Source organism: Panthera tigris, chromosome B3 (assembly GCF_018350195.1).
Source record: "Panthera tigris isolate Pti1 chromosome B3, P.tigris_Pti1_mat1.1, whole genome shotgun sequence".
Taxonomy (NCBI): domain Eukaryota; kingdom Metazoa; phylum Chordata; class Mammalia; order Carnivora; family Felidae; genus Panthera; species Panthera tigris.
In genome coordinates this window covers 133,294,464-133,307,296 of record NC_056665.1, presented here as the reverse complement: position 1 = coordinate 133,307,296, position 12,833 = coordinate 133,294,464, and the positions used below count along the sequence as shown (strand labels likewise).

Here is a 12,833-nt window from a genome sequence, read left to right as displayed (position 1 = left end):
GTTAGTAGCCCACTACTTGAGGAGTTTGCAATCTGTGGTACTTTGGAAGTAACTATAGAGACAACAAAACCCAGCCCAGCTTCATCCTCTGACTGCATTGGCTCAGTCCCCCCCGGTTGTTGCCTTTTAGATGAAAAAATGTGCCCATTTTCAGGTGTAAATATTATTTACCTCATTCTGTTTTTCTACACATAATCTTCAACATTGAATTTAAAAATACCAGATATATACACAAATGCACACACAAGCAGGAATAAGCAAACTGTTGTGAAGAGCAATAAACCAAACCCAGAAATGGCCCACGTGTTGGAACTATCAGGTAGGAGCTGAAAAATATCAATGAATAATATGTTAGAGGATATTGTAGAAAAGGTAGACAACATGCATAAAGAGGTGGGAGTTTCAGCAGAGAGATGGAAACGATAAAAATGTAATATTGAAATGCTAGAAATAACAAAGCAGCATATAATAGAAGAAGAAATTTTTTTTGATATGTTATTTTTACGTAATCTCTATCCCCAACAGGGGCTTGAATTTACAACCCTGAGATTAAGAGTCACATGCTGTACTGACTGAGCGAGCCAGGTGCCCTGAGATGAAGACATTTTTTGATGGTTTGTTAGAATACTGGACACAACTAGGAAAAAAATCTTCCAGTTGAAAATACGTTAACAGAGATTATTCAAACAGAAACACAAAAAGAAAGAAAAAGTGAGGAAAAAATTAGAACAGAGCATGCAAGAATTGTGGAAAAACTATCATGTATGTATTTGGTGTCTCAAAAGGAGAAGAGAGAAGAAATATTTGAAGAGAAATGGCTAAGAGTTTTTCAAAATTACTGAAACACAACAAACCACATGTCCAAGAATCTGAGTACACCAACCAGGACAAATAGAAACATACACTTTGACGTATTGTAGTTAAACTGTTGAAAATCAAAGATAAAATCCTGAAGGAAGCCAGAGAAAAAGAAATTTTGTTTTATTTATTTATTTATTTATTTATTTATTTATTTATTTATTTACTTATTTACTTATTTATGTTTTAAGTAGGCTTCAGGCCCAGCACGAAGCCCAATGCGGTGCTTGAGCTCATAACCCTGAGACCAAGACCTGAGCTGAGATCCAGAGCTGGATGCTTAACTGACCGAGCCACCCAGGTGGTGCAAGAAACTTTAAATACAGAACAGTAATGGTAATAGTTACAGCAGACTTATCATTAGAAATTCGGTAAGTTAAAAGACATCAGAAAGATAACCTTAAAGTACTGGATGAAAAATTCCAAAACACCTCAGAAGAAAGAAGACAAAAACTTTCTGTTTCTTCTGGGACAAACAAGACTTGAAAGAATGCATTACCAACAGACCTGCATGACAAGAAATGGTAAAGAAGTTCAAGCAGAAGAAAATACAGATAGCTATAACAAAGTGAAGATCATGCAGAAGAAAATACAAATAGATATAACAAAGTGAAGATCATCACAGATGGTGATAATGAGCATACATATAAAAGACTTTTTCTTCTGTTTAATTTTTTAAAAAGGACACTGACCCATTTGGAACACCTGGATGGCTCAATCATTTAAGTGTCCAACTTCAGCTCAGGTCATGATCTCATGGTTCATGAGTCCGAGCCCCGCATCGGGCTTGCTGCTGTCAGCCTGTCAGCGCAGAGCCTGCTTTGGATCCTCTCTACCCCCCTCTCTCTGCCCCTCCCCCACTCACACCCTATCTGTCAAAAAATAAAACATTAAAAAAAAAAGATGATAATTGACCACCTAAACCAATAATAGCATCAACATATTGTGGGATATATAACATAGAAGTAAAAGGTGTGACAACCATCGCACAAAGGATGGGGAAAGAAATGTAAATACATAGCATGAGGTGTTTATGCTACATATGAATTAGTGTAATATTATTTGAACATGAATTATGATGAGCTAAAGAGCTGTATTGTCTATAGTTGGGCAGCTGAGAGAGAAAGACTGATGGATGGACACACAAACACAATTAACCCGTCATTAGTGGAAATGAATTGGAAACATCAATCTAAAAAGCAGAACGAGAGAGAAAAAAGGAACAAACAACAGATGAGACAATAAAAAAAAAACAACTAGCAAGATGGTGCCAATCATGTCAATTAGTACATTAAATGTAAATGGTCTAAAGAATTAAAAGGAAGAGATTTTCAGATTGGATGCAAATGCAAGGCCTAATATATGCTATCTATATGAAAACTATTTAAAATTTATATATATAGGTAGACAAAAAGTAAAATTATATATCATGCAAACAATAATCAAAGCAAAGCTAGAATGACTGTATTACATCAGAGAGTTAAATTTGGAACAAGGAATATTACAGATAAAGGGAGATGTTACATTAAAAAGGGGTCAGTTAACAACAAGGCATTGTAATTCTAAAAATGTATGTACCTAAAGTAGAGCTTCTAAATGTCTAAAACAACATGTATAGAGGAATTTATAACATTAAATGCATATACTAGAAGGGAAAAAAAATCAAATCCGTGATCTAAATTTCCAAATCAAGAAATTAGAAAAAGAAGAAAAAATTAAAGCCAAAGCAAACAAAAAGAAGGAAATAATAAAGATCAAAACAGAAATCAGTAAAATAGAAAACAGATAAACAGTAGAGAAAATCAGTGAAACCAAAAATGTATTCTTTGAAATGATCCATAAAATTTGTAAACCGTTAACAAGATTGGAAGAGTTAAAGAAAGAAGACACAAATTATGAACCCATAAGAAGAGGAAATAGTACTACAGATTCATAGTATTAAAAAGCTGTAAGGGAACGGGTGCCTGGCTGGCTCAGTCAGTGGAGCATGTGACTCTTGATCTCGGGTTGTGAGTTCAAGCCCCATATTGGGTACATAGGTTATTTAAAAAATAAAATCTTTAAGAAAAAAAGATTGTAAGGGAAAATTATGACCAACTTTATGCCAGTAAATGTGATCACTTACAGAAAATAGATTCCCTGAAACATGCAAACTACCAAAGCTCACTCAAGAAGAAATAGATAACCCAAATATTCCTATATCTTTAAAGAAATTGAATTTGTAATTAAAAATCTTCTAAGAAAACTACAGGCCAAGTTGACTTTATTGGTGAATTCTACCAAACATTAAAGGAAGTGATTATAGCAATATTATAAAAACTTCGAGAAAACAGAGGAGGAGGAAAACACTCCCTAACTCATTTTATGAGACTGATATCTCATATGACTATAGATGCAAATATCCTCAACAAAATACCAGCAAACTGAATCCAACAACATATAGAAAGGATTATGCTTTGGGGCGCCTGGGTGGCTCAGTCGGTTGAGCGTCCGACTTCGGCTCAGGTCACGATCTCACGATCCGGGAGTTCGAGCCCCGCGTCGGGCTCTGGGCTGATGGCTCAGAGCCCTGAGCCTGCTTCCGATTCTGTGTCTCCCTCTCTCTCTGCCCCTCCCCCGTTCATGCTCTGTCTCAAAAATAAATAAACGTTAAAAAAAATTTTTTTTAAATAAAAAAAAAAGAAAGGATTATGCTTTGACTGAGCGAGATTCATTTCAGGAATGCAAGGTTGACTTAACATGTGAAAATCAATTAATATAATTTATGAATAGAGGGGTGCCTGGGTGGCTCAGTCGGTTAAGCGTCCAACTTCGGCTCAGGTCATGATGTCACATTTGTGAGTTTGAGCCCCGTGTCGGGCTCTGTGCTTACAGCTCAGAGCCTGGAGCCTGCTTCAGATTCTCTGTCCCTCTCTGTCTGTCTGCTCCACCCCCCACTTGCATGTGTGCTCTCTCTCTCTCTCTCTCTCTCAAAAATGAATAAACATAAAAAATTTTAAAAAATATATAATATATCAATAGAATAAAAGACAAAACCCACATGATAATGATAATTTCAGTAGATGTGGAGAAAGCATTTGACAAAATCCAACATCCTTTCATGATAAAAACGCCTCAACAAACTAGGAATAGAAGTTCACATCTTCAACCTGATAAGGAGGCACCTATGAAAAGCCAATATCTAACAACATATATAATGGTGAAAGATTGGATGTTTTTCCCCTAAGATCAGGAGCATGACAAGGATGTCTCTTCTCACCACTTCTATTCAGTATTGTAGTAGAGGTTCTAGCCAATACAATTAGGCAATATAAAATAAAAGGCATCCAGATTAAAAGGGAGAAGTAAGACTATTTCTGTTTGCAGATGACATGATTTTGCATACAGAAAATCCTAAGGAATTCACACACACAAACCCTATTGTAACTAATACATGATTTCAGCAAGATTATAGAATACAAGGTCAATATAAAAACATCACTTTTATTTCTATACACTAGCAATAAACAATCTGAAAATGTAATTAAGAAGTCAATTCCATTTATAATAGCATCGGAAAGATGAAAATACATGGGGATAATAAAAAGAAGTACAAATCTTATACCCTGAAAACTACAAATCACTGTTGAAAGCAATTAAAGAAAATCTAAACAAATGGAAAGACATCCCCCTTTTTGGATCAAAAGACTTAACTTGTTAAGATATATCTGTATCTGTATCTATACTCTCTCTCTTTCTACACACACACACACACACACACACACACACACACACACACATAATAAATACAAGATCCATTTTTAACTTTAGGAAAAGTGCCCAGGCCTTTAATGACTATGTGCTTAAAACAAACAAACAAACAAACAAACAAACAAACAAACAAACAAACAAACACTTTTCTGAAGTTGAGTGATTACTCTGATCACATTTTAGTTTTTCCTGTTAAATTCAATTGAAATTAATTCTAATGGTTTAAGTTTAAAACTGGCTTATATAATACAATCTGTTTTTGTAAAATGATTTTTATCTTTCTTCCCTTGATACGTATGTATAGAGACATCTGGATTGTTGTTTAATGCATGCTAACTGGTTATTTCTGTAGGGGGGATATTTTGAGATGATTTTTAATTTTCTTTCTGTGTTGTACGGAATTGGTTTTTTTGCTTTTTAAGATAATCATGGCATTTTTAAAAAATTAAAAAACTATTTTTGAAAGCACACGAAGGCTAACTATTGGGCCCCAAAGTAGGGATGTCAAGGAGGCCGTTGAATATCTGAGTCTGGGATTCAGAGGGAGAAAGTCTGCAGCAGAGAGGATAAATTTGGGAGTTGGCAGCATAGAGATGATTTCTGAAGCTCAGAGGAACGGATGAGATCATCTTGAGGAGAGACTTACAAGAGACCGCGTTCTGTGCATCCGCAGCACTTGCAGGATGTTGGGGAGGAGCCTGCAGTGAAGCCAAAACTGACGGCTCGCAGGGTAGGAGGAACACCCACCTCTTAGCACTTGCAGAGACAAGTGCTAAGTCGGGAAGGAGCCAGGCAGTTTCGAGAAGATGCTGGGATGTTGTTCAAATGCAAGGGTTGCCCGCCTGGATTTCATTCCACAACATCTGTTCATTGTGTGCTTTCTTTTCTGTTTCCCAAAGCTCGAGAGTTAGAGATCCAGCAATCGCTTCAACTCCATTCAGAGAATAATGTCGAGACCTCTAAGAGCTTTGGGGCGTGGCTAACAGTTGGGTCTTTGGGGAGCTGCTGACTGTCAGCAAACGTGGACAACATGTTTGGAGAACACTTGTATGGTTTTTAAATGGGCCACAAGTAGCTTCTGTTTGAGAAATGCTTTATTCGACTTGCCAGTTTAAGGCGAGTAGCCTCTGTAATAGTAGATATGTGTTTACATGTCACTGTAACCCACTCAACTTACAGGTCTTTATCCTGCTACTTGGCAGTCTTTCTTGCCGGGGCTAAAAGTTTAAACCTTTAAAACCTCTCTGTCTGTTGACAAAAGATCAAGTCTGGGGAGAGAGAGAGCTTAGGTTGTTTGTCTCGGCTCTCCCCTCGAGAGTCCGTAACCTTGGCTCTGTAGCTTAGAGGGTTCGCCCTCCCTAGGGAATTCTGGGGCCAATGCCAATCATAGTGCTTCTTAGGCTCCACCCTTTTTGAGTTCATCAAGCTTATGTAGGGCTGAAGCTTCGGTCTGCCTGTCTGTGACGTCGGCCATTGGTAGCTGATGACTATTCCCGCCTGTTGCTGGGACCTGTTTCTGTCTCACCCAGACTCTGTCAACATCCTGGCATCCAGCAGAACCCTCCGCCTCAGCTCTTCTCCCGGCACCGTGCACCCTTCAGCACCCTTCAGTCCTCAGCCATCCTCACCAGGAGGGCCACACATGCCCTGTCTCCTAGGTGCCATTCTCTCGGCTCTCCTAATCCTTGCACTCGCTTCTGCACCAGCCCTGATGCACCGGTGTGTGCATGAGGAAGGTGATTTGTCAGGTCGTGCAGCGCGTGTAGACATGCGGTTTGAAGGGACGAGGCTTGGATGTGGATCTGATTAGTTTTCCGATTTTCTCCCCTTCTAGGTAATACTTACCAATATTCAAAACAGAAGCCCTAAGCCTGGCCCTGCTCCCCACGATCAAGAACTAGGTTTTTTCCTAGAAACAGGACTTCAGAGAGCCCATGTCCTCTATTTCAAAAATGGGTAAGCCTTCTTCATTTTTTAATCAGGTTCCTAAAGAAGGAAAATAGAAAGCCTTACAGTGCTGTCTCCGGTTTAGCTATTGTAACAAAGCAATTTTAAGTATGAACTACGATTGGAATAGTTTTTTAGAATAATGGATATAGGCTCTTTTGTCTGTTCTCCCCCGGCTCTCTCACTTTGCCATGAGGTTTGAAGGTGGGAGAGGGAGGAAGGAGGGCTGTATGGGTATGAGTCACATGAACGAAGCACCGGCCCAGCGGGAGTCGGCGGGGGGGGGGGGGGTTCCGACGGGAGCCTGCTTTATGCCATCCTTTCTCTGTGGCAGTGGCTCTGCACACAGGCCTCCCCCTTCTTTTGGGGGACAAGTTCATGACGTGGAAATCCCAGCACACAGGGTCACTGTCCCTTGAATGGCTTATCAGTCCAGAGACTTGGGTTTGCCAAATATCGGACAGTTTTTATGAACGTGGGGGCGGCTCTGAGGCCACACAAGAACACTTTCCATTTGAGCTGCCTTTGGAAAGGGCACGCGAGGGCTAGCTGTCTAAGGCATTTGGTGGTGGTTTTCCTTTTTGTGTGGCTCTTACAAGAAATGCGATGATTGTGTTCCAAATCTCTTCAGCTGTCCCTTGTTTTGACCTTGTGCTGCAGGATAGATGTACATGAAGTCCAACAGTAGGTATCTGGCTCTTCCGTAGCTCCTCCTGGGTTGGGCACGGGAGGCCCCTAGGGGCCCATCCCCCTTCCTCTAGGAATAGTCACGTAGAACTTTGAACGACAGAGGGGACGCAGGTCCCAGCCTTGGGATAAATGAACAGTGGAGTTGCTCCCTGTTCATTTTTAACAGCTTCAAACCTTGGGGGCGTAGCTCATGGAAAAGGCATTTCATCTGCCTGGGGGCTCAAAGCCACACGCATCCATCTTCTGTTTGTTGTGCGTAAATGCTTATTTTCCAAATCTTGTTAAACTGTTTGTAGAGAAGGCCTGTTTGGCTCCAAAGGCCATTGATTCAGATTGGCACGGCCTGTAAAGGGCCGCAAGGACACCCCAAGGTTTGGACTGTCTTGAGGCCTTGGCACCAAGAAGATGCTCTCAAGTTTGATCTCATCCTCCACTGACTGAGATCATCTGAGCAATAGTGCATGTCCCCTAAGCTCCATTTTTAGTTCTGTTTCCAATGATGTTATAAATAGAGGGAGAAGGGAGGGAGCATGGAATATTTTTTTGAGGATCTGTTTCTTCTCCCTTTTAATAATAAGTGGTGGTCATCAAAGAGAGACCCTGACCTTGCTCTCCCTCCCTCTAACCTGTAAGTGTGTGTGGTTAACTCCCAGATGCAAGTCTGGAGGGGTGAATGCATTCCCTTGGGGCTCTCAGAGGTGCCAAACCGATACCTGCTATTGAAAATGCTTTGTGTAGGATTGGTGAGGGTGGGCTGGATCATTTGTTTTCATCTGAAGCCTATTCATTGAGGAGGAAGCCAGTCATACTGGGCTCTGGCCTCCTGCCCTGAAATGTTGGTGGTCCACCGGAGTCCAACTAAAAAATAATAACGATGAGAAGTTTGCACGAGATGATGGATTACATGCCAGGGATTGCTTACCGGCTCATTTCTCTTTTTGTTTCACCCAAGTTCAAGGAGATCCCCATTGACGTAGCCAAAGTGAAGAGACCGCTTAACTCTGAAGCCTTTTCTTCTCCTTTCTTGCCGTCTTGCTGTTCTGTCTGGGCTCTGAAGACCAGTGATGGGATTGGCCAGCTACTCCAGAGGGTCCTTGCCAGCTGCAGCTTCCTGAAGGCTGGGATTGTGCGGCAGTGATGAGAGATTACTTTGGGGTGGATAGAGGTGAAGGCCAGTTAGGGGACCACAAAATGTGGATGAAAAGAGAAAAAGCAGCTGGAGCTTTTGGTCATGTCCAGTGCTTCCAGCACCACCTGACTTAGAGCAGTGGGTTTCTCAGGGCCCAAAAGCCAGACCTGGGTCATTTGTCAGTGGACGTCTGCAGCTAGGGTCTCTGCAGAGTAGGTGGGGACATCCGGAGGTAGCTGCTGTCCCTAAGCACCAGTGGCTTCTTACATCCCATCTCCTCATGTGTTTGCTCCTTTTCATCTTTCTGCCCCTGAAAAATATGTATCTGGAAGGATATAATGGACAGGGTTAGACTGATTTGTGAGGATAAGAAAATGTACTGTAGAAGAGCTTCATAATAAGAGATGGAAATCGATAAAGCAGATCTTTTTCTTTAGAAATACACTTAGGGGCTCCTGGGTGGCTCAGTCAGGTAAGCGTCCAGCTCTTGATTAGGCTCAGGTCATGACCTCATGGTTCGTGAGTTCAAGCCATGCATCGGGCTCTGTGCTGACAGTGTGGAACCTGCTTGGGATTCTCTCTCTCTCCCTCTCTCTCTCCCTCTCTCTCCCCCTCTCTCTCTCCCTCTCCCTCTCTGCCCCTCCCCCCACTCACACTCTCTTGCTCTCTCTCAAAATAAATACACAAACTTAAAAAAAAAGAGAAATATACTCAGATGCCCTCAGCTTTTTAGTTGTCGTCCCTGAGGACTTAATGAGTTTTAGTAATCAACTTTATACTTTTGTAATTCTCCCATCTTTTCTAAGAGTCAGTGCCAAACCAGTGAACTTGGGTCTCTTTCAGAAAGAGCCTGAGCTCCAGACCTTGGATCCCAGGGATGTCGTTGTGTTCACCAAGGCTCTTACTTTGTCATCATTGACCCTCACAGTGTTCGCTCTTTCCTGGGCATTGCCGCCCCGTGAGGCTGGCGCTGTAGGTCACCCCACGAGAACACGGTGACCTGGCTGCCGTTCTGCCTTCAGTCCTTCCAGCCCTGTGCCACACAGGGGAAGGTCTGTCTGTGTGTGGAGACGCTTGGTCCGACCCTCCGACGGCGCATGGTCTGCCGTCATCCTGCCCCCCTGGGAGGAAGCGCTGGACCCAAGCACGAGGCATTGCCAGGGGACAGTTCCCAGGCTCTGCTGTTGATTGGGGTTTTCTCATCACATTTTTCCTCATGTCTCATGCAGAGCATGTCCCAGGTCACCATTTCTTCCTCTGTCCTCCTCTCCCCTGGCCCTTCCTGCAGCCTCTTTCCTCCTGGAGGGAGAGAATGCTTGGTGGCCATCCCAGCGCCACACTGCCCCGTCTGTTTCACATCTAGTTCTTACCCTGTGGGTAGCTCAGCCTCTGCAGAGGGTGAGATCAGAGAGTGTTAGCCTTCAAGCACCAGGACTGCTCCCTCCGTGGGTTCTCGGAGGGCCTTGCCTAGGCTGGCGCTCGGATGAGGGGCAGCGAGGGTGGGAGCCAGAGGCCTTGGACTTGGATGGAGCCAGTCCTTCTTCTCACTGGGTCTCAGTTTCTTTATCTGTGAAATGGGCGTAATCCCACCTATGTCACAGAGCTGAGGTAACGCACACGTGAGAAAATGCACGTGGAAGCTCTTTGTAGGGCGTCAGGCGAGCGGCAGGCGCTAAGTTGTCATTTCTGGTGATGATGGTGCCCAGCCGACTTTCCAGCAGGAAGTGGAACCAAGTTGAAGCGGGAGTTTGTGAAGCAGCCATCACTCATTTGGTTGCTGAGGCTCACACCACACGTTTTTCAGGGAAGGGCATTTATTTGTGACTGCTGCTTTGGGTGAGCTGTGCTCAAGATGTGTTATCAGTGAGCTTGGATAGCACTAATGACCGATGGCCTTGGTGCTTTAGGGAAAGGAGGTGGGGTGACTGGTCTGATGCGGTAGCAACGGGTGTTCACTGGGCAGCACAGGGGATCTCAGCCTGGCGCTCCCCTCAGCCTTCTTTTTTTTTTTTTTTGAAAGATTTTTTAAAATTTTATTTTTAAGTAATCTCTACACCCAACATGGGGGCTCGAACTCATAACCCCAAGATCAAGAGTCGCACACCCTTCTGACTGAGCCAGCCAGGTGCCCCTCCCCTCAGCCTTCTAAGGAGAAGAGAAATGATTCTCCTCTCTTAAGTCCCCATGGCTCTTCCGGGAAGCTTGGCTTTGGGATTCCAGTTATTGATTACATGCTGTTTTAGGAATATTTGATCATCTTTTATAAACAGAGGTCAGCAAAGGACATTTCAAGTGGCTCTGCTTTGTGTCAGCCATGTCAGAGGTACTGGCTGAGCAAAACGGATTGCAGTGTGTGTTTTCCCTGGCTCTGAATTTCTTTTACTTCAGGGAGGGTGGGGACAAGTTAAAACAAGGCAAATACCAGCGACACCTGGGAGGCGTGCCTGTGGGTTGTAGTTTTTGCTAGAGCGCATCCTGGAGTTGTACCTGGGAGACCCCGACTCAGAGAAGGTGGGAAGTCAGGCCTGTGGTCAGACTCTGAGCTCCCCGAGATGCTTGAGGCCACACCGGGGAGTAAAGCGGTGTAGAGCGCCTTTTTGGAGTTTTGTTATTACAGGCAATCAAATAGACCGCTAATCACCACTGTGCATTGGCTTTAAAGATTCCTAGACTTCCCCAGTAATTTTGGTGCCCTTTGTAACTGTTCAGCTTGGCTTACTGTAGCCTAGAATCAGCAGGCCAAAAAGGGGCAGAGAGGCCTGCAGTGTCCCACGGGCTGCTGAGTAGGGTGCTTCCTGTGTTTATGGTCCCCAGATAGCAGCCACAGGCAGACAGACTCCTACGGCCCATGTGACCATGGGGAAGGGGCCAGCCAGGAAGCCAGGGGGGCCGTGCTGTATGCACCATCTCCCCAGGCGCTGAAGCAGCTTGGCCTTCACCTTTGCCTGCTAGCTGGCATGCCGGCTGTCTTCCCACCTGCAGTGGTCTGAAGTTTTCCCTTCTTAAACCGCACATGACTTTTTTTGTATCAGAAGCCAACGGGGAACATGGGAGAATTCAGATACATTTCCAGGAAGCTGTGTATCAACTTCTTGTCCGTGACGATCTTCCAGGGATTCAGAGATTAGAAGGAAATGGGCCTGCACTCTAGGAGATAGTAGGAGAAAAGAAAAGGTTAAGACGTAAACCTAAGTAGGGGCGCCTGGGTGGCTCAGTCGGTTAAGCATCTGACTTCGGCTCAGGTCATGAACTTGCCGTTTGTGGATGTGAGCCCTGCATCAGACTCTGTGCTCACAGCTCAGAGCCTGGAACCCGCTTCAGATTCTGTGTCTCCCTCTCTCTCTGCTTCTTCCCCACTCATGCCCTATCTCTCTAGGTCTCTCAAAAATAAACGTTAAAAAAAAAAAAGATGTAAACTTAAGTAACTTTAAAGGTTGTGAAATGAAGGAGGACACCTGATTACTTTAACGGAAGTGAGCTCGAGTTTCTAGGCCCATTTATTTATTCACTCAGCAAGGTCATTTGTTCATTCGTTTAATGAGGATTATTGCATACCTGTGAGGTAACGGGCCCCATCTGAGTTAGGTGCTGGTGAAAAGGAGGGGCAATGTCCCTGCCCTCCTGCAACTTACAGTCCCATGGGGAGTTAGGAATTAAAACAAGCAATTTCTGGATAGTTTGTGTGAGTTGCCAGGGCAAGGTCCAGGTTGCCACAAAAGCAAATAGGAAAGCGGCCATGTCGAGACAGCCTCACGATTTGTAAAGGGAGTAAAGCTTTGAGGACGTGCACTTGAAATGCTGTCAATGCAAATCGACTAGGGAGTGCCAGGGCTACCTCCCAAATAGCTGGTAGAACTATGGAGTTAGAACTCTAGTCAGTATCGTATACATTCGGCTGGAGTGAGGGTTTATGTAGAGATCTGTGGATTTTCACGTAAACCTCTCAGCATAGGGCCTGGCACGCCATAGATCTGGCCAGTCATCTGACAAGTATTTGTTGAGTTCTGCTGTATGTCAAGTACTGGGCTTGGTACTACATTGGCCAATAGAAGAGACATAGTCCAGGCTATCAGGGAGGATGCAGTCGACTGAGGGAGACAGATAATAAACCGGGAAACCGATGTGTGCAATTACAGATTGGAAGAAGTATCAGGCATTGAGTGGGTGCAGTGGAGGCACAGAGCAGAGGACCTGCTTGGGTAGGGTGGTCAGTCCAGGCCTGCCGAGGAGGAGACACTGAGCCCAGGGCTTGACCGTGAGAAGGAGGTAACCCTGCCAACAGCAGGAGAAAGAGGATTCCAAGCAGAGCAGCCAGCATGCGCAGTGGTCTTGACTCGGGAAAGGCCTTGGCGTGTTTCAGAATCTGAAAGGATTCTGCGTGGCTGAAGCAGTTGCAAGGGGAGAGTCACAGACTCGGTCCGGAGGACTTTTGGTCAACCTAGCTCACTGCCCTGAGCAC

At 44.1% G+C, this 12,833-nt stretch overlaps 1 protein-coding gene across 8 annotated transcripts in view; it reads left to right on the top strand.

The window, feature by feature from the left end:
• Positions 1–12,833, top strand: part of TTC7B (tetratricopeptide repeat domain 7B) — a 253,786-nt gene that overhangs the window by 73,452 nt on the left and 167,501 nt on the right. For 7 of the 8 annotated variants that reach the window (XM_042990364.1, XM_042990367.1, XM_042990370.1 and 4 more), the window contains one exon: positions 6,443–6,564. In XM_042990364.1, coding sequence (XP_042846298.1) covers positions 6,443–6,564 — 122 coding nt within the window. Of the gene's footprint in view, positions 1–6,442; positions 6,565–7,215; positions 7,240–12,833 lie in introns of all 8 variants that reach the window. The other variant, XM_042990375.1, reaches the window with a different exon arrangement.